General features: G+C 35.9%; 2 protein-coding genes across 5 annotated transcripts; both read left to right on the top strand.

Moving 5' to 3' along the window:
• Positions 1-1390: 1390 nt before the first annotated feature.
• Positions 1391-6181, top strand: Ort (glycine receptor ora transientless). 4 transcript variants are annotated; one of them, XM_083047671.1, is made up of 9 exons: positions 1391-1770; positions 2026-2170; positions 2303-2385; positions 2557-2700; positions 2792-2874; positions 3312-3446; positions 3745-3845; positions 3942-4259; positions 5047-6181. In XM_083047671.1, the coding sequence occupies exons 1-9, from the start codon at positions 1682-1684 to the stop codon at positions 5197-5199; spliced, it is 1251 nt and encodes a 416-aa protein (XP_082903797.1). In that variant the 5' UTR covers positions 1391-1681; the 3' UTR covers positions 5200-6181. The 4 variants fall into 4 exon arrangements, with proteins under 4 accessions (XP_082903797.1, XP_082903788.1, XP_082903804.1 ...); XM_083047662.1 differs by having other exon boundaries at positions 5014-6181; XM_083047678.1 differs by having other exon boundaries at positions 4994-5105.
• A 2785-nt stretch (positions 6182-8966) lies between these two features.
• Positions 8967-21295, top strand: Lanb1 (laminin subunit beta-1). The gene is made up of 14 exons (XM_083047648.1): positions 8967-9340; positions 9887-10023; positions 11231-11305; positions 12090-12315; positions 12534-12836; positions 13030-13592; positions 13794-13973; positions 14244-14569; positions 14891-15301; positions 15580-15775; positions 15980-16426; positions 16759-17266; positions 17661-18744; positions 18895-21295. Exons 2-14 carry the CDS (start codon positions 9957-9959, stop codon positions 19861-19863), a joined length of 5355 nt encoding a protein of 1784 aa, XP_082903774.1. The 5' UTR covers positions 8967-9340; positions 9887-9956; the 3' UTR covers positions 19864-21295.
• Positions 21296-22875: the final 1580 nt, after the last annotated feature.

The raw sequence follows: 22875 nt of genomic DNA, 5'->3' as shown, positions 1-22875 counted from the left end.
CGCTCTCAAGAGAATTTAATTAAAAACGAAATAAAAGAATATAAGGATTGAAGGTAAAATTATTTAATCACGTCAAGATATCGGTGGAAGCTACACTCTCAATATAATTAATTGCGACATCGCTAATGAGATTGCTTGTTAAATACGTATTTTTTTAACTTTTTTTTTTTAATTTTTTTCGAATTCTTTCTTTCTATTTTTTATATTATTTAATTTTTAAATTTTAATCTAATTTCAAAAAATCTGCATCCTGGCTCGCTAATCTGTCTCCTCTTTTGCCTTTCATATGTCTTCTCCAACTATTTTGCACACATCGAAACGTATGTATACTCTCTCGATAAGTGACCACTCGACACTGTACGAGCGAGACGAACACGTACCTTTCTATTCGTGGCACAATTTTTGGCGATCGATATATCGATCGGCGTACTGGTGTCTTCAAATAGCGGGGTAGTTAGCGCCTCTCTGGCAAAGACTTTCAGGAGAACAGTGACAATGAGAAATGAAGGAAAACATGATGCGCATATCCCTCTTCATATACAACTATTATACGATTGTAAATTTTTTTGAAATTTAACATATTTGATAATAAATATCTTAATACATTGTAACTTTGTCGCGTAATGCAAATTTGTTGACTACCAAACATTATAATTTTTAGCGAAAACATTATGTGCATTTTTCAATTTTTAATATTAGATCTTAGCAATAAACATCTAATTAAAGTTTTATTTTAATTTCAAAAATTTAATTAAAATTAAAATAATTCGAAAAAATGTTATATTCTGATTTAAAAAATTTGTTTGGATGTGTCTATAAAAGAAAGTTGCATCGCGAAATATTTAAGACACGAGAGGATAAGAGAAAATTAATAAATTTGAAAGAAAACTCTAAAGTTTAACCGCGGATAAAGACAATAGCACACAATGAAAGTTATTGTAAATGCGTTTGGCGACACTAAACACTAAGCCAGAAAATTTTAAGGATACAAATGTGGCGATGACGACGCTGATATGCCGCATTGGAGTAAATTCGAGGGATTGTAAACCAATGACACGGGCACATCTTTGCCCCGAGGGGATTACCACCACCTCTCGGGTTTTTTCCTCTCAGCCGATCCAGCTCGCGATACTCCAGATTCTATCCACAGCCTGTCGTCATGTACGTCATGGACGAGAGTTACCCCTTCTTTGCGCCAGTACTTGTTCCCTCTGTGCCTCTGTTAAGTGGAGGAGAAGGAGTCGGGGTTGGCGACGGGAAGGTATTGCCGTTCCTGGTCCACCACCTTTACAGCCACCACCGCCACTACCACCCGAGGCCACCACCTCCATCATCGTCGTGGGGCTCGTGCCTATACGCAACGATGAGGATTCTGCAGATTTGACAAAGTCGTTTCAAGAACTCAGTCGTCGCTTGCCCGTCCTCGTAAATTCGGGGTTACCTATTAGGGAGCTTCAGCTCGCTCGTTCGCGCCGGATTCTCGCTTCCGGATTATCTCGAAAATCTCCCTGCTCCTCTATTTTCTTCTTCTTCTTCCTTTTTTTCTTCTTCTGGAAGTGTGTGACTCTTGTCTTCTTCATCTTCTTACATTTTTCTATTTTTCTCCTTCTCTTTTTCTCTCTTTTCGTGTCGTTTCGATTGTCGACTCAAAAATGCGTTAAAACACGACGGATATACGTCCATGGAGGAGGTACACGGAAGCGGCATGTCTTCCGCGACGCTCTCATCCGTCTTGCTTCTTCTACTTTTCGGCCGCGCCGCGAATGCCCAGTAAGTAAATTGCGATTTATGTTATTATGTTTCAAAATTCATATTTCACGACCGAAATGTCAAAATCTTTCAGGACCGATTTTCTTTAATAAACATTATATCATAAATCGATTTTAAATTATAATAAATTTTTAGAAATAATTAAGAGATTAACTGTAAACTTTAACGAGATTGAAATTCTTATTGATATTAAGATTAATCGATAAAAGCTTTACATGAAATTCGTGTATAAAGCGCATTTTTTTGGTTTCGCAGGAAAAGTTTAGAATTTTTCGATCTCCTGCCGGAAGATCCTAAGTTGTACGATAAAATGAGACCTCCTAAGAAAGATGGTCAGGCAACCGTTGTATATTTTCACGTTACTGTGATGGGACTCGATTCCATCGACGAAAATTCAATGGTAATTGCAAACTTTATAGAAACAAGATATGCACAAGAATTATACATTGATATGTACAATTGTAAAACTTAATGCTCGTTTGATCCTTTTTAATCGCGATAATCGGGATCATAAGACGGATAATTTTTACAGACGTACGCCGCCGACATTTTCTTTGCCCAAACATGGAAAGACAATAGACTCCGACTTCCGGAAAATATGACATCCGAGTATAGGTATATAAATTATATGTATACAATTTTGTAACAATTTTTCACCGTTTATGTATTTTGTATTTACACACATATTTTATTTAAATTTTTCTACAAATTTTTTATTACGACTCTATTTTCAACTACACTTTCTTACTTTTTCTGCCTTTCATATTTTCTGTGATGAAATTTAAGATTATTAGAAGTCGATTGGTTGAAAAACATGTGGCGACCGGATTCCTTCTTTAAGAATGCAAAATCGGTGACTTTTCAAACAATGACGATACCAAATCATTACCTATGGCTGTATAAGGACAAAACTATACTTTATATGGTGAAGTGAGTTTATGATAGATTATATATATTTTCACCAGGAATGCGAATTCTTGAAATAGAGAAATTCTTGAAATATAAATATCGGCGATTTCAGATTGACTCTAAAACTTTCTTGTGCCATGAACTTTCTGATCTACCCTCACGATACGCAAGAATGTAAACTGCAAATGGAAAGTTGTAAGTTATAATTATTTGTGAAAAAATTATATTTTTCTTTATTTTATTTTTCACCAATTATCATATGTACATACATATATATTTTGATAGGTGTGTGTTCACCTGCGAGTTAAACCTCTCAAGAGTAACTCTAGAAAGTAATTCCCGCAAATGAACATACCCTTGAGAATAAAGCAATAATAAAATAACAATATTACTGTAATGTATATTATTATACTTATATTTCATAATTTTAATTTTAATTAATTTTAATTTAATTAACATATTTTATAACTATTCAAATTTAATAACTATTCAAACGAGTATTAAAAAATATACATGTCATATATGTATTATAATTATATATAAAAAATTGATATTTTTTAACGGACATAACGTGCGAATAAACTTGAAACACGCTATATTTCACGCTAAAACGAAAACAACTCGGTCAACAGTATCGCATACGACAGATGAAATGATCTTTCAATGGGATCCTGATGTTCCCCTCGTTGTGGATGAAAATATCGAATTGCCCCAGTTACAGCTCGTTAAAAATTATACAGCTGACTGCACGCAAGTCTATTCTACTGGTAAGTAAATCGCGTAAATATGACCTCAAGAATAAAGTCATACATGTCATCGTACAATCATAGACGTTTTACATATCAAAGTAAGCAATACAAGTCAATTTTTGCAATTCTTTTCATTCGATTAATGTATTTTGAAACTATGTGCCCCTATTTCATGCGATATTATATATTCCAAAGGAGAAGAAGTTTTTCGCCCGAATACCCATGCATTGATATCACTTGAGCTTAATACTTTGACTTAAATCTTAGATCCACAAATTACACATGTGACACTTAATTAAAGATTATGATTTCACAGGTAACTTTACTTGTCTCGAAGTTGTGTTCGTGCTGAAACGACGTCTCGGCTATTACTTATTCCATACTTACGTGCCAACGTGCTTGATCGTCATCATGTCGGTGAGCAAAAACGCGACGTTCTCTCGTAACTTTCTCGGTCACTTTGACCGTGACATGTATTTTTCATTGAAAACACTTGCCGACTTATCGTCATAGTGGGTGTCATTCTGGATAAAACCCGAGGCCGCGCCCGCCAGGGTCACCTTGGGAGTCACCTCGCTGCTCACCTTGTCCACGCAGCACGCCAAAAGTCAAGCCTCGTTACCGCCCGTCTCGTACTTGAAGGCCGTCGACGCCTTCATGTCGGTTTGCACTGTGTTCGTCTTCATGGCGCTGATGGAGTATTGTCTGGTGAACATTGTCCTCGGCGACTCGGATGCACCGGCAGCGAAACCAGCACCACCACCACCGCCGCCATCCTCGAGCACCGCAGATTCGTCTAAGCTCGACAAGATCTTCGACATCGCTGCCAAGGTAACGCCTGGATGATATTTATGTCGAGAGAGCCCCGAGGTCGATTTTGACAAGTATAAAATAATTGTAATATTCCTAATAATTATATCCGTGATAAACCTAATCGGCGTAAATTGGCTGATTTAAATAATAGAGACATCCTATAAAATTTGCGGTGGAATCTTTATTACTATGTGATTTTTTTATACCGAATATATCAAAGATTTTTATTTCGTTAAAATTTTTAATAAAAAGTTTCTGCATTTTTTTGTTATAATTGTTACAATTGACTTCCCGACTCTCCTATTTCAGACTTCTGTGCCTCGAACAGAGGAGACGAGACAAAGACATCATTATTAAATAAAATTCTAAAACGTGAACTAGCCGATATAAAAATTACTGAATTATTTTTCAGTATATTATTTACAAAATTGTTAAAGTTGTAATTATAGCATCTCACTAAAAAATGTACTCTTTCAAAAATATAAATATATCTTATTAAACTACTTAATAAATTACTATTATATATACGCAAATTATTTAAAAAATAATACTAAAGTATTTGTACAATTTAGAAAGTTTTTTCGTCGTATATAATTATTTAAAAATATTAAATTATTATTATATCCAATTATTTTATTATATATTAATAGCTACATCTTGTGCGATTATTATTGTTACTTGATGGCTTTAATAGTAAAGTCACGTTCCACTCTCCGAGGCATGGGAGACAGTCTGCATGGTGACGGTTCAAGTTGTGATCGTTGTCACGCAGGAAAACGCAATGTTGTTATCCTGCCGATCGCAGAAATCACCAGCTGGCCCACCACCGGGACCCACTCCGGCCCAAAGGGCACGAATGCGAGCGCTGAACATTGACCGTTTCTCACGAGTTTTCTTCCCCTTTTTGTTCGCCGTGCTGAACGTCACCTATTGGATAATGTTTGCCGAGTATATTTAAACCATGGGATTGCAAATTTACATGGATAATTGCATTAACTTCGAAAAAACGAACAGCGCAAGAGGTCAGAGACAGATACTTCGGTGGCAAAACTGAAAGAATTCGAAAAAAAGACAAAGAATAATGAGATTTTTCTGAAAAATTTATGCTATTGTGTAATGCGATAAATACTTCGATGTGCGAAAGATGGTGAAGAATTTTATATATAAAGATGCAATAAAACTGTCAAAGTTTTAACGAAAATCGGAGGCTCGAAGATATCAGTCTGAATAATAGGGATAAATTAACGATGGCGGCAATTAATTAATGATAATTCTAAAAAGTGCAGAAACACCTAACTTAAAATTTTGCTCTTTCGAAATTTATTCTTTGTTTGTTTCCTAAGATAGATAATTTTATCATAATACCGTATATTATCACACGTCATCATACTTGTAAGCTGTTTCCTCTAATTGTACATTTTTTTATCTGAATAATTATTTAACAACAGAAGTAACAGATCGACGAGTGTGGTTTTATTATGCATTGATATTAAAATAATCGCAATTGATGAACAAAACGTATTTTGACTGCTATACCTTTAAAGATTAACTTATTTAAGTCTTTATGAATCTTTCTCTCTAAAAAAAGATGTTAATAACTCGTTTGTAAATGTACTAATAAACCTTTCCATGAATAAGTAAGAGATTCGCTTAAGTAAAATAGACTCAATGATATACATACAATAAAGTTGCATATCAATTGTAATACATTTAGAAAGTCACATCAATTATACGAATCAACTGTTTTCTCAGCTTCACATATCGTTCTGTTTATCACATAAAATTCGTGTCAAAATGCAAAGGCCTAATAGAAACTTTCATAGGCGTTATCAGTCATTCTTTGAAATGCCGCGATTTATATCTAACGATATATCTATTGTACAAATAAATATCGATTTTTTAAATTATAAGTATTATCGAACGTATCGCAACTAACTAAAATTTATGTCATCGAAATTTATTGTAATAATGAATGTTTCACTTATATCTTTATTGTACATCTGTATTGTATTATTAAAAATATGTATAATAAAAACAACTATGATATCTCGTTAAATTGTTGCCAATTAATCAAAATCTCTTGCAAATTATATGGTAAAAATATTCATTTATCTTTTAAACTTGGGAGTTTAAATAGAGAGTCAAAGACTATTAATTCTATTTTATAATATAATCAAAGACATACACAAGAGAAAGAGAAAGAGAGAGAGGGGGGAGAGAGGAAGAGAGAGAATGGCAATAATATATTTTTTATCATGTATAAAAATTAATAAATAAAAATTTATCTTTTAAATATTAATAAAATTAATATTTTATTCATATTTTATTAAAATTATGTTTCAATAAAATTAAAACTCTCAAAAATAAAATATTAAAAGTTAAATTTGTTCTGGATTATTTTACTCTGTCAACTCTTATTTTTTAATTAATTATCACCGTTTATTGCACTATCCAAGATAATAAAATTAAATACAAGAATGTTCTTATGTATATTGCCATCTATTGGTGCTAAATAAGACTAAAAGACAGTCATTGTCACTAAAAGAGGAATCTGTCAGTTTGTTCGTCTGTGTTCTCCGCCTACTTTCAACCCCACCGATGCAACCACAGGATCGTAGTATCCACACACTGGGCAAACAGATGGCTAGCACCCCAACGGAACATCGTCATAAAATAACTTTCTCTTTCCTCTCTTTATCCCTTTATATTTATTTAATATATTAATACATGTGTGTGACCGCAAAAAAAATTGGTAAAATAAATTTAAACAAATAATTCGAGATAATAATTTGCACATTTCTTGGTATTTAGAAATTTAGCTATCTAAAGCTCTTATAAAATAAATATATATCAGTAAGATAAATATAATTACTATGAATTTTCTAAAAGTAATATTCTTGCCTGAATTTGTTCTGATTTTGTATAATAATTTTGCAACTGCATGAAATCAGCTTTTCAGAAAATAAAAAAGGAGTGCAGAGTTTGCACATATATTCTATTAGTAAAGTACAATTTTAAATGCGTTTTACATCCACATTATAATTTGCATTACAAAGAAGTATCTTAATTTCTACTATTTCATTAAAAACGAAAAATACATTTTTGAAAAATTACAGTCTTTCCAGATCTAGATGAGATTTATATGTGTACAATCGGGATTAAATACACTTGTATATTCTTCTTTGCGATAATTATTCGAAGAAAAAATTAATTCAAGAGGAGAGACGAAAAAAATGAGGTATTTGCGCGAGATTGTCGCGAATGAACTGATATATATATAATGAATCAATGTACGGTCGCACGAAGAAACGGAAAGTGGGATCATCGCGGAGGAAGGAAGCGTAGCGTGGGCTGCCTTATCTGTACAACGTATCCCGGCTATGATAGCAGGATGCCATTGCCTTCTCTTCCTCGTCTCGCCTTTCCAGGACAGCTCGCTTCCCATCCTCTTCCGTCGTGTGCAAAGATACGTCATCAAAGATTAATGAGAATCGAGGGCACTGCGTGGAGAGCGACGAGTCTGAAATATCGATGCTGGATGCTTTGATGAAATAATTATTTGGCTATCTGTTTAAACGATAACGAGATATGTATATATGTATATAGCGTATATATGGACATTTAATATCTTCTGAAATGCTCTTAAATTTACAAGCACTTTTTTCAAATATTAAATGTAATTTATTGCAGAAAATATTGATATAATAAACACATTTCGTGACGTGAAAAAAATGTATTTCTGGACACTTTTATTTCGCGATTTTGAAAATTATTCACAATATGATATCTTTTTTAGATTACATACAATGAATGATTGTCGATTCCTCTATTTATGTGACATATAATTGTCTCGTTAGAAATTTACTCGACAGAAGATTAAATTTAATCAAGAAAATTTGTTCAAATTAATATTAATAGATATATCAAAGTAGCTTACTTTACTTTAATGTGGATGGAAAAAATTTGCTACGTCAAATATTGTTTACATGTGAGATGAGATTGCCCGTTTACTTCTCGAATAACAGACTTTAAAAGACCATAGAAACACCAACTGTGCTGCACATGTGCAGTAATATAAGCATCGTCTGCATAACAGGCATGCAAAAGTATCGTGTGACTCTCAAGGATTCAGATTGGAGCGACTAATGATTTGAAGTTCTCAATCTGTACAGACTTTCCACGACGTTGAGTATAACGCGTACAAAAAGTACGATATCAAGCGAATAGAACGTTGACCTGTGATAAAAGAAGCTCTACGATTTACACTGTACTCATTTATTTAAGAGAGAGAATATTTTTCGTTGCTCTCTTAGTAGATGTTAATCGTCAAAGAAATTACCTATAAATCGAGAAACATAGATCTCACAAAATATTCCTTAGCATTAAAAATTATTTAAATAATATATTTCTAGTATACATGACGCTAGATGATTATATTTAAAACCTTCTCAATATAATATAGTAAAATATTTTTTTATATCTCATATGTAAAGGAAAGCCGCTGAGATTCAGTAATAAATAAATTTGATTTTTGAAAAAGTCATACACACTTCTAGCCAGAAACGCAGAGAAAAAACTTCTCCAATTATGCTTTTCAAAAAATCGAATTTTTTCGTGGCGCAAAAAAGATATCTCCAAGTCAGATTCCAACTTATCCAACGGCCTGTCGACCCATTCAGTCCCACTCGAATCGCTATTCAAGTCCATTCGTTCCCTCTCTCCATGACCCTATGTACGGCACTGCTGGGCACCTCTCGGAGCGGAGTCACAACTCGGCAAGCCGAGGTTCACTGAGCGAAAGACGCGTCACGAGGCGCGTCCGCATCGCGTTTTTCGTTTTCCGCTTCCGAATTTCCCGTATAGGTGCACCCGCACCTGTCAGAAGACTCCGTCGAGCCACGCGAGTCTGCGTGTGGCGCGTGAAAAAGGAATCGGGTTCAGTGACACAATCTGAAGGAGAGTTTTCGATTGAATTCAGAAGGAGAATTCCGACCGCGTTGCTGTGAGATCACCAAGTGCAAGAGCCTTCGAAGCGGCGCCTGCCTCGAGAAAAGAAGAAACATCTCGTCGGCTTAAAGTAGCGCGTAAATTTAACGTAGGTGAGTGTTAAAGAGAGGTAGTACGCAATTTTGCAATATTAATTGCAATGGAAAACAGTTTTTCGCTCTATAAGTGTGTTTGGCAATGATTGTTGTGTATTACATGATCGAGAAACAAGAGAGAGACAGTAGAGAGAGACTCTCTGCTTTGAAAAATAAATTATTTATAATTTATAGAATCTCTTTGGTGTAAAATTATTCTGAGATAATTGCTGATAATCATAATTTGCGTACACGTTTCTTTTATATTTCTGCTATGGATCGTCTGTTAAATAATTGTTAAAATTAAGAAGAGAGATTATTTGTTATCCCCTACTTGTTTTAAAGTGCCATTTAAAAATTCACAGCATAATATAATTCTTAAAAATTATTTGTTATATATTAATAATAAATTTCCTTCGCGTATTTAGACAAAATTATATCTGCTTGTTTAAATTAAATGAAATTATGACAAATTAAGACGGATTAACGAAATATCGTGAATTTTTGATAACACATTTCGAACGATTCTATATTATATTTTAGAAATATATTTTATTTTCATAGAAAAACTCTTCCATCGTCCATGGCTTAACGAAAAGTCCACAAAGACGGAGGTAGAAAAAAAATCGGAAAAATGCTGCATGCTCATTATAAATACGTGGCCATCGCTGCATTAATTATTGTACTTACTATTTTAACAGGTATGTAATAATCAATATATATATATATATATATATATATATATATATATATGTTGTTTATAGATATAATAATATACATAATATCTATTTTCTCAAAGTAACTAAATGTTAGGTTCTTTGAAGTTAATACATACATTGCGCGTATCGAATTTCAAAAAATTGATTTACTCAAAAATTATATTTTTACGAATTACAATTTTTCGGTTTCATTTCAAGACCGCTTGCACTAACGCGCCATATTTTATAATCGTCCTAACTTTATGTATTACATATGTGTGTATTACATGTGTGATAGAATAACGTCATAAAAATTCTTTTTATTTTTATTTTAGATGGACGAAATATCGTTCCATCCATTTCTCCTGTAACGAGAAGACATTTTATCCATATATGATTAGATAGTGATCCGACCTCGCGACCTGCTTTCCTTTTGAAATCGGCGAGCTTATTTCGGCTTGTAAAATTCAACTGTTCAGTAAATATATATATCTCTGTATATATTTTTCGAGCCTAAGATTCTTCTACAAATAACGACGAGCAATTATGTGTCGAATCGAATTGCACACTTATATGTGTTTAAACGCGCGTTGCAGCATCACTTTATCAAAGATGTAAGATCATCATTTCGGACCTAACATCTTTTACAATTTTTTGATTTATAATATTGATTTAAAACTGAGTATTGAGATATTGGAAATCTAAAAAAAAACATTATAGATATTGAAAGCTTAATGAAAGAATGATCTATCGCGAGATTTTCGTTAAAAAAAGTGCCGGAACAAAGTCGTCAAAGAATTTACGAGTAAAATATAGCTCGCGCCATAGACACTCTCTCCTCTCTTCCTGCATTTCATTGAGAGCTTGAAGATATTTTCCAGAGTTGTCTTCTCTCGTAAACATCCGGCTGTCTCTTGCGATAGCCTCTACCGGTAGTAGAAGTCTCTTGATAATAACTGACGCGTTCTAGCGGAGCGTTTGAAACAATCATACTTTTTAAAAAAATCATACTGCATTTAAATAAAATCATAATTTCCGCGGAGCTTAAAAATAGACAACAGGAATAAACAATTACTGCGTCTCGTGTAATTTATTCTCTATTATAAATTGCGAACATTTTCTCCACTGTTCTCTATTTGTGTCATATATTTGTTTAAGAATTATATACAAAAAACGTGAATCTTTTTAAACATTTTATTTGTTTGCGAAGGGTCTGCGAATTCTCAACATGGACTGAAAGATCATTACATTTCAACAGAGGCCAAAAGATCACTACCATCCAGAGGTAAGACTTCTAAACTTTTCAGATTTATTTTTTATTCACCGATATAATTTTTATTGCGTGTTTCTTATGAAAGAGTCATAAGAAGAGATTGACTATTATATTTCGCGGTAACATTAATATCTTCTTATTAGAAATTATCAAACGATAAAAAAAAACACAATAAAACTTTTACGACAATTAAGATGTCTCACGCTTAAATATAATTATGTACAAAAAAAACGAAAATAAAGATGGAGGTGTTATAGGATCGGTGCAGAGAGGCGATATGTCACCTATGGAGGTGATGACAGAGCGTCATAATCGGCTAGGGCCGACCGTTCCCAAGTCAAGAGGTAGTTGCGTAAAGAAAAGCGTAAATACATGTGACACATTACTCCGAAAAATATTGGATAAACACACGTACATGCACATACATACCCTGTAGTTATTTTGGTGTAAAAGATTCCTAATGAAGATCTCCCTGTTGTGGTTGACAATAAAGCATCGTTACCCAGCGTTATAAACATAGTGTATTAATTATTTATTTTCTTAATTGATATGGACGTCGGTATGTAAATATGCTCACCTGATATTTGTTGTAATATCCTCCCATATAATATAGTATATGGTATGGTGTCGCACATATAGCGCTAATCGACGCAAACTAACCGGTAACTGGGAAACCGTATCCTCCTCCATAATACCCAAATGCATATCGGCATGATATATCGGTGTGCAATCGGTGTCTAACAAAATCAACAGGTACGGAGTTGTGAAAGAATAACGAGAATCCTTTTTGATTCAGGACATCACATAAAGAGACCACATCCCTGCGAGCAAAGCTCGTGTTATCCCGCAACCGGAAACTTGCTGATCGGTCGTAAGGATAAATTGAGTGCCTCGTCGACGTGCGGCCTCGCTGGTCCCGAAAGATTCTGCATAGTTTCCCATCTTAAGGAGAGAAAGAAATGCTTCTTCTGCGACTCGTCCTTGTACAAACAACAGCACAACATCGAAAACATTGTCAACACGTAAGATTGCTTTCTACCATCGCCACAATCTTCTTTATCATACAATAAAAGTATAATAAATAATTATAATAATTCCTAGTTATTTTTTAAATAATAATATATAATATAATACTTCTTTTGTAGTCAAAATCAATGATAAAAGTATAATGTATATTAAATCACAGACACATATGCATATTTTAATGTGAATATTTAAAATGATTAAAAACAAATTGCAGACCATTGAGATGGTGGCAAGCCGAGAACGGAGTAGAGAACGTCTCGATACGCTTCGACCTCGAGGCGGAATTTCACTTCACACACATCATCATTCGATTCCAAACTTTCCGACCGGCTGCCATGCTGATCGAACGGTCGTACGATTTTGGACAGACCTGGCAGGTGTACCGGTACTTCACTCACAATTGCGATCACTATTTCCCAAATATTTCTACCCATCAACCCCAAAAATTAACGGACGTCATTTGCGAGACGAGATACTCGGCTGTTGCACCGTCCACTGGCGGCGATGTAATTTTCAGGTAAGAAATACATAAAAGAAATTCCCCCCTTAATTACTCTATTATTTATCAAATTATATCTCATCAGTCATTGAATGAGATTTTAAATTCTATTGTTTCTATGCATTTTATTTAAATCACTCTTTTACTTAAACTCTCTTTTGCCTGTAATTGCATGATTATAATTCATCATAAACTATTAATTATTTTTCAGGGTGTTGCCGCGAAATTTGGACATTGACAATCCATACTCGAAGGAAGTGCAGAATCTCCTAAAGATTACAAATCTCAGGATCAACATGACGGGGCTGCATACGCTGGGCGACGATTTGCTCGACGATCGACCCGAGATTCGTGAGAAATATTACTATGCCATCCAAGATATGGTGATTCGTGGATCCTGCTCCTGCTACGGACACGCTTCCCGATGTTTGCCGTTGCCCGGGGTCGTCGACGAAGAGAATATGGTCCACGGTAGATGCGAGTGCACTCACAACACCAAGGGACTCAACTGCGAGAAATGCGAGGACTTTTACAACGATCTGCCGTGGAAACCCGCGGTCGGCAAACAGACGAACGCCTGTAGAGCGTGCAACTGCAACAATCATACCACTTCCTGCCACTTTGACGAATCGGTTTACGAGAGATCGGGAAGGGTGTCCGGCGGAGTCTGCGACGATTGTCAGCACAATACGCGGGGCCAGAATTGCGAACAATGCAAACCGTTCTACTATCACGACATGACGAAAGATATCTCCGATATAGATGCTTGTCAACGTGAGTTTTCAATTACTTCAGTCACTTTATATATCGTCAATTACTGTATCTTTATATATAATGTAGTTTCTTTCATATAAGATTATTATTTTTTACCTGCTTCAATGTTACAAACAGAGATAAATGTAAATAATGTACTGGAGAGTGTAAAATACTCTAAATTTGAGATATCGAAGATATACCTTTTTCTCTCCTCCGCAGCCTGCGACTGCGACCTTGATGGATCCTTGGACGACGGCATATGTGACTCGAGAACGGATCTTCTCAGCGGCGACGAGTCCGGACGCTGTCACTGCAAAGAAAACATCGAAGGACGTCGTTGCGACCGTTGCAAAAACGGTTTCTGGAACTTTGATCCCGAGAGTCTCGAGGGCTGTCAAGGTAAAGAAATGATGGTTATAATCGTCCGAATTATTAAAAAAATAATGCACCTATTTTTTCATATTTTTATCTTAATTATATGAGATAAGAAGCCTTAATTTCTCTACAAGTTGATTATTTCTTTAATGATTAAACTCATTAGGATACTTCTCTTTAACGCGATTTGTGGATCTAGTAGATCGTAACTTATCTTGATATCATCTTCGATAGAGATTCGATAATAAGTTCTCCAAAATTGTGCGAAAAGAAATGATTATTCTTAAATTACAGCTTGTACCTGCAACACTTTGGGCACCGTCGACAATCAGGGCTGCAACGTGATAACCGGCGAATGCACATGCAAGCGTTACGTCACCGCGCGCGATTGCAACCAATGTTTGCCGGAGTATTGGGGACTCTCCGAAGACCGGGACGGATGCAAACCCTGCGATTGCGACCCGGGTGGTTCCTACGAGAATTCCTGCGACGTCATCACCGGCCAGTGCAGATGTAGACCGCACGTCAGCGGGAGAACCTGCAATCAGCCGGAGCAAAGTTATTACACTGGCTCGCTAGATTTTCTTATTTACGAGGGAGAGTTATCCAGGGCCACTGATGTAAGTTTTTATTAAGAGAGAATTTTGAGTTGATTTTAATATTCATTTTTATTATTCTTGATTCTTGCAAAAAATAACAAAATAAAATCGTAAAATAAAAGAAGTAACGAGTATTAAACAATAATAGCTACTGCTTTCTTTTATTATGTTACATCAAGTTATAAAAAAGATATAAATATTAATGAAATTATAAATCAATGAAAGAATTAGAATTAAATTCAATTGAACGTGTAGATAAATAAATATTCAGTAAAATATATAAAATATTATTTATTGGAAATTTCGAAATTGTTTCAAGATCAAAATGCAAATTTTTTACAGAACTGTCAAGTGGTAATCAGGGAACCTTATCGTGACGGCAGGAATAGCACGTGGACCGGAACGGGTTTCATGAAAGCCCTCGAAGGCTCGGTATTGAACTTCACTATCGACGACATTCGCAGATCCATGTGGTACGACATCATCCTACGATACGAACCGGTGCACCCGGGAGTTTGGGACGACGTGCAAATCATTCTCGAGAGAGACAGTCCGCCGGATCCTAATGGACCCTGCGCCGATTGGAGACCTGAGCAAGATCATTTGTGGACCCAATTGCCCCTACGTTCGAGAAGCGCCGTGGCACAGCCATCCGTATGTCTGGAAGCGGGGAAACGATATAATCTGCTGCTGCAATTCCGCAAATTCACTAGTCACGTGGACACTCCTTCGGCCTCCATCTTGGTCGACTCGGTAATATACATATCGTTTCGCCTATGTAAATTATTATATTATATATTGTCTAATCACACATATCTAGTCGTAAATAATACATCCAAATCGTACATTAATACGAAATGTATGTAAATATTATGTGAGATAGATAAATATTATTTAAACTTAAAAATTAAATGATTAAGAGACTTTCTACATTTTTTCTAGATATTTAAATATAAATAATTTTTCCAACAATTCAAGCCAAATGATAATAAAATATTAATATATTATTTGTGCTTGTATGATTTTCGTAGATTGTTTTGAAACCAAATATAGATGTGATACCTTTCTTCAAAATGCCGGGTCTGGGTGAATTACGTCGTCAAGAATACGAACGATATCATTGCAACGAGTTCTTTAACGACGTCAACAACTTTTGGAGTAACATACCCGACATCTGCAAAAAGTATCAGAATAGCATCGGCTATTACGTTTTCGATGGTGCTCATTGTAAGTTCAGTCATACGTTATGTCATTTCATTTTTATTATACATTGAATATAAAAAAATTGCGATGATTTCATGATTTCACCATCAGTATAACTGATCTTTAGTAGAAGAATCTTTGCGACACTTTTTTATCCGCGCAATATTTCTTTTCAATTTTGCTCATATCACTTAATTTTTCTCACAATATGGGAATATTAAATTTTAGCCTGCGAGTGCAACCCGACGGGCTCCCGCAGTCTTCTATGTGAGAACTATGGCGGTTTGTGTCCGTGCAAACCAAACGTGGTCGGCAGACGTTGCGACCGCTGCGCACCGGGAACGTACGGATTCGGGCCCGAGGGATGCATCCCTTGCGACTGCGACGGCGTCGGCGCCCTCGACAATTTCTGCGACGTCGAGACCGGCCGATGCAAGTGCCGGCCCAACACCTACGGCAGAACCTGCGGCCAGTGTGAACCTGGTTTCTGGAACTTCCCGCACTGCCAGCGCTGCGAGTGCAACGGACACGCGGACAGCTGCGACTCCAAGACCGGGGCTTGCATCAGTTGTCGAGATTTCACCACCGGACACAATTGCGACCGCTGCGTCGACGACTTCTACGGCGACCCGCGGATCGGCGTAGATATACCTTGCAGAGCGTGCCCTTGCCCAGGTGAGCGCAATTTCCCTGAAAGATTTTATATATATTAATTAGTAATTTTTTCACGTGTCTCAATCTTATTTTTCTATAGTTATATAACTTGTATATTTTCTTTCTCCTTTCGGCGGTAAAAGATAATATTTTTTTAAACAATTTCACTAACAATAATAAATATTAAGATATTATGTTAGCCACTTATTTATATTTCGCACACAACTTTGATAGTTATTCTAATGTCGAGAATTTTAAACACCCTCTCTGTTATTATCTGTATATTATTATATATATTTTATTCTATAAAATAACAATAAAATATTATAAATTTTTGCCATGTCATGTTACAGGTACTCGAGAATCCGGTCATTCCTACGCCAATAGCTGTTCATTGGACTCTGTAACGCAAGACGTGGTGTGCGAATGTTTCGACGGGTACTCCGGCCCCCGATGCGAACATTGCGCTGAAAATTTCTACGGCAATCCGGAAATACCCGGCGGTAACTGCGAGCTGTGCAACTGTAACAATAACACCGATTTACGTCGATCCGGTAACTGCGATCCGCACACCGGTCATTGCCTCCAGTGTCTGTTCTACACCGACGGTCCCAACTGCGAGATCTGCAAAGCCGGATTCTACGGAGACGCTCTTCAACAGGATTGTCAAGACTGCAGATGCAACGTCCTGGGCACCGACAAAACCGCGGGATCATGTGACCATCGTACCGGACAGTGTCCGTGTTTGCCGCATGTCATAGGACAGCTTTGCGATTCCTGCGAGGAGAATCACTGGAAGATAGCCAGCGGACAAGGCTGCGATCCCTGCGAGTGCGATGCAGTTGGAAGCATTTCGGACAGGTCTGTAAAAACTACATAGTTTTCATCTCATTATTTATGTATGTAAAAGGATAGATTTATTTGTATAATTAATTGTAACAAAATTTATTTAACTTATATTATTTAACTTATATTAATTTTTTAGCTACAAGTATTTTTCTTTTTTGAATATTTTATCTTTAACAGATATAAAATTAATTTCTTTAAGTAAAAGATTTAATACAAAAGCAATTTAATCTTTGCCTTTTTTTCAAGAAAAAATTTAATTTCTTTATTTCAAAAATATTTCTCTTTTAATTAAGATTTTTATTTTTTGATAACTTTATGTAAAATTAATTTAAAAAACACACTATTTCACTGAATAATTCAACAATGCGAGAAGCAGCCGATAAAAATGAACAAATTTTATGTGCAGATGCAATCCCTTCGACGGAACTTGCGAGTGCAGGCCAGGATTCGGCGGCAGACGATGCAATGAATGTCAGGCAAATTTCTGGGGCAACCCGAACGTGGAGTGTTATCCGTGTGAATGCGATGTGATCGGTTCCGCTAGCCAGCAGTGCGACAGAGAGACCGGATTGTGCGTTTGTCACAAGGGGATCGGTGGCGAAAAGTGCGATCAATGTGATCGCGGTTATCACGGCGAGGCACCGCAGTGCAGTCCGTGCGGCGAATGCTTCGACAATTGGGATCTGATACTAGACGGTCTCAGAAACAAAACAAACGCCGTCATCCAGGAAGCTTCGAGGATACAGAAAGTTGGAACGACCGGGGTCTACAGTCAGGAGTTCGACGATATGGAGGAATCTTTGAACCAAGTTCGCGATTTGATCGGCAACACCACCATCAGGAGCCAAGACTTGGACGCGTTGGACGACCTCGCCGATGAGTTAGCGAAGAATATCTCCGATTCGGCGAAGCAATTGGAGGAAGCGAACAATCTCTTGGAGAATCTCAGTCAGCGTGTTAGTCTCGGTGACGTCGCGCTGAAGAAGCTGCGAAACAGAACCAACAGTTTACACGAAGCCGCCGCCGATCTGCGAGAAAACGCTACCAGATTGCAGGAGGAAAATGTGCAGGGTGCCCTGAACGTGACCCAACAAATGGCCGAGCAGTCCAGACAGGCTGAGAAAATGGCGAACGACACCAGCAACGTACTAGCCGACGCGGAACGTTTCCGCAAGCATACCGAGAACCTTTTGGCGAAGAATCGCGCCTCCGTAGACGAAGCGCAGGAGAGGAACAAGGAGTCGTTGACGAAGCTGAACGAGAAGCTGAAGACCTTCGGTACGAATATACCTGAACTAAATCTGCAGATGTGCGGCAGCAATGTGACGGATTGTAGTATCGTCTGCGGTGGTGCGGGTTGCGGCTTCTGCGGAGGTTTGTCTTGCGACGTCGGCGCGGTTAGCAAAGCCAATCAGGCTCTGGATGTCGCCAAACAGCAGGCTGCTAAGATCAAGAGTCACAAGGACGAGGCCGAGCAGCTGTTGCGTAATGTAAGTGTTGCTAAAAAAATAATACATATTATAAATAATTATATTGAGATTTTATGAGAACATTCGTCATTTCTATTTATTCTTCCGTAATTTTTTTCTATAATTATATATTAAGTCCACAATTTATATTCGATGAATTTATTTTTTCAGATGAGTCAGATCAAGCAAGACGCGACAGCGGCGAGATCCAACGCTCAAGATGCCTTCAACTTCGCGTGGGACGCGCGCAATCGCTCAGACAAGATCACCAAGGATCTGTCCGACATAACAAAGCGTATCTGGAGCACTCTGGACGAGGATCAGCCCACTCCGGCCATGGTCAGGGATCTCGCGTACGAGGTGCTAGGGAAAAACATTCAGCTGGAGCCGGACGAGATCACGCGGTTGGCCGATCGCATCAAAAGTATCGTCGGTTCGCTCACCGACTCCGAGAAGATACTCGCCGATACCAAAGACGATCTTCGTCTGGCTCACGATCTGAAGGAACGCGCTAATAGCGCCAAGGAGACCGCCCTGGAGAAGCAGGTTTTAGCGAACAAGGTGACTCTATTATTGAACGACGCGCAAACGGCTCAACATCTGGCGCAGAACGCTATCGACAAGGCGGAAGCCGACGTGTCCAAGTCTCAGAAGGATCTGGCGGACATCGCCGACCTGACCAAGGCCGCACAGATCCAAGCCAACAGTACCACCCACTCGGTGGACGCACTGGACGGTCGTCTGAAGCAACTACAGACGCAATCAGCGAAAAACGGCTTCGTCCTGACGGAGATCGGCGTGGAAGCGAAGAAGGTCGCCAACGAGGCGCAGATGATCGATGGTAAGACGAAGAAACTCGCGGAGGAGTACAAGAGGGCGGACGAGTCGCTCAATCAGCGGGTGAACAAAAGCAAGGGCGACATATCGCGGGCGAAGAAGCTCTTACAGAGAGCCTCTGAACTGACGGCGGACACGTCGACCAAATCCAAGGACTTGGACGGCATGGAGGGCGTTTACAAGGACAACGAGCGACTGCTGACAGATCTGATGAGCGAGGTCGACGCGCTGACGATGGAAATGGAAAGACACCTGGTGGAGATCGAGCAAAAATCGCAGTTGTACAGACAGTGTTCCGCTTGAAACAGTTTGTCGCAATTAGTAACGGGAGTATATTATTAGTATCTCTCGAACGAATTTCGTCTGTAAAGTATACGCATACGTGCGATAATGACGCGGATTAATTTTTTTTCTCAGTTATTATTATATATTTAACACACAGACGCCCCTCGGCGATATAAAATCGCTCGCTTTACAGACGAGATCCTTTCCAGTGCACATCTTATTATTGCAAGAAATTTTAAATTTTCATAAGATCGGTGCTTTATACTTGTGCAATAACTATGGTTTTTACTCCGATTTTTATATAAACAGATGCGCGTATTGCATATACATATATTGTATGTGCAATCGCAAGTTATATTTTGCATAATATTGCGAGAGGCAAAGAGAGATTATTAGTGCCATAAATGTATAAATGGAGGAGCCATTATAGTAATTGTAAAGAAATCGATTCGTATCGGTTACAAAATATGTCGCCTCAAGCGATAATCGTATAAGACGCTACTTTCTCTATTTTCTTTAGCTTCGCTAAATTTTCAAATCCCTCTTTCGCGAACTTTTTATACCTTTACATCATAACAACAATAATTTTTTACCTTTATATACACACATTCTATGTTCATTGATCTATGTATACGTTATTTTATATTATACTTGGTACTTAAACGAGAAATAAACTGCAGCGAAGTATTCCATAGATGGTACAGTTAGATAGGTGTGTCTCACGTAATGTAAATAACTAAAATAATTATAACGCAGAATTCAGAGATATATCAATATAAATATTCTGCAACGCGATATCATCGAAGACTTCTGCAGAATATATTCAATATGTTGCATATACATATCTCATTACATATTTTATCTTTGAACGAACGAAATTTGAAGTGGCCTTATTGCAGCGCCGGTAAACAATTACAGATCGTTTTAACATGTAAATAACTAAAGTTACATTCATATAAATTTATAAGATATTCTTTTCTTTCTTTATTTCCTTTTTATAAATTTAGCATTTTTCTCTTATCATTTTAATCTCAAATCTTTATAAGAATGGCAGAAAGCCGGTTAAGAAATAATATACCAAAAAGAAAATTAATGAAAAATTCGTATGATTATCAAGTAACTACCAATTGTTCAAATTGACTTTTCGATAATTTTAGTTATAAATGGCAAATCTATAGGTAAGTAAAATTACTATAAAATAATTTGTTTCTTCAATATCAAATTGATTTTCTAATTTATATTTTACATTTATAATTTACAATTGGAAACATGTAGATGCTACAATGTAATGTATAAAATATTATGTGTATAAAATACTGTAAAGTACTTTTTAAAAAATTTGTTCTTATTGTATTTCTGATTGAAATATCTTCTTACATATCAAACATATTTCTTACGCAAAGACAAAGTTACAAAAGAGTAAGTAAGTTTATAAGGATTAATAAAAATTTGTAACTATCTTTTGTAACAAATAAATCATGAAAAACCTAGCTCTCTTCGATTATTACTGTAGCAGTTTCATCTAAAATAATTCTATTTTATATTAGTTTCAGATTATAATTAGTTAATTTTTATCTTCAATTTTTTTTCACGAATGCGTTTGTTATTACTTAGATAGTTTTAATAATGTTTATATTTTAACAATAAATATGTTTTCCTATCATTTTCTTCATTATTATTTTTATAAATGTCTATTTCTATTTAAAAATCCTGTTAAATCTTTTATATTGTTGAATTTTTTAATGCAAATGAATTCTGAAGAGTACAATGTCTCGTGCACAATGAATTAAATTCCAACGAAAAAATTAATTTCATTTGGAAGCATACGTACTGACATCCACGTTTGGCTCGCATAGCCAATGTAATTTTCATTATCCACAATGCCATAAACTTTCGACTTATATTCCGATAAAAATATGTTAATACACATATACATTAAGTGATAAACAGTATCTAATTTTTGTTTTTATAGAAAAAGAGATAACTGTTGAGCCTATTGTTGATTTAATTAATCTTAAGATAAATTAATTAAAAATAATTTGAAGTTCCACTGTACCAATCATTTACTACAATACGTAGTAGTCATTTTCTTATGCATACAACTAATATACTAACTAAAAAAAACTATTTTTTCATCAAAAAACAACATATTTGCGATACTTTTTAGTCGATATTATATCGATTCGCAAAAATACATTGCTCGATGCAATAATAAAATGCATATAAAAAAATAAGATCAATTCATCTCTGTACGTCCGATAATATCCACAAAACTCAATATCGAGTCTTCAATGTTAAAAAAAAATATTAAAAATCGATATTTTATTGCCGCAGACTATGGCTCAGACTTATATTATGTTTATTAAATAAAAAAATTTGTACGCTCGTTTGTATTTGATATAAAAATAATCTGCAAACAATGTACTATCGAAATATACAAGCGATGAATTTTTGGCTCGTCTTAAAATATTAAAAGTCGACACTATGTCGCCGCGGACTTTAAGTGGTGCATACTTAGCGGCAATATAGTGTCCACTTTTATTATTTTTAAAAGATCGACTTAACATGCCCTTTTCTAGAAAGGGACTAGAACAACACAAGCGCGATTCCACAATTATATGTTAAAGAGAATGATACAGAAATCAGCTGATCACTGTCAAAAAATATCAATCAAGTTTAAAGTACTATAACATTTTATTTAAAACATACTATATTACTTAATATAATTTTTATAACATAATATTATTTTAAAATTTAATTAGCAAATTAATACTTTAATCAGCTAATGTATGTCAAAAATATTAATAAAACGTTAATTTGCTATAATTAAATTTTTAAATAATAATATGTTAAAAATATTAAAATAATAATATGTTGTAAATAATATGTTATAAAACTTTATCCCCGATTAATATTTTTTGACAGAAATCAACTTATAACTGTCAAAAATTTTTGCCGGGTTTAAAGTAGCTAATTTTTATCAAAAAGTATTAATAAATCTTTTCGTCAATCATAATTAATTTCGACGTT

The sequence above is a fragment of the Prenolepis imparis genome, unplaced genomic scaffold (assembly GCF_030444845.1).
Source record: "Prenolepis imparis isolate NDT839.2.m4 unplaced genomic scaffold, iyPreImpa1.0 SCAF_1, whole genome shotgun sequence".
In the NCBI taxonomy this organism is placed as follows: domain Eukaryota; kingdom Metazoa; phylum Arthropoda; class Insecta; order Hymenoptera; family Formicidae; genus Prenolepis; species Prenolepis imparis.
Note: the sequence above shows the minus strand (reverse complement) of the source record. Positions and strands in the feature narration are given on the sequence as shown.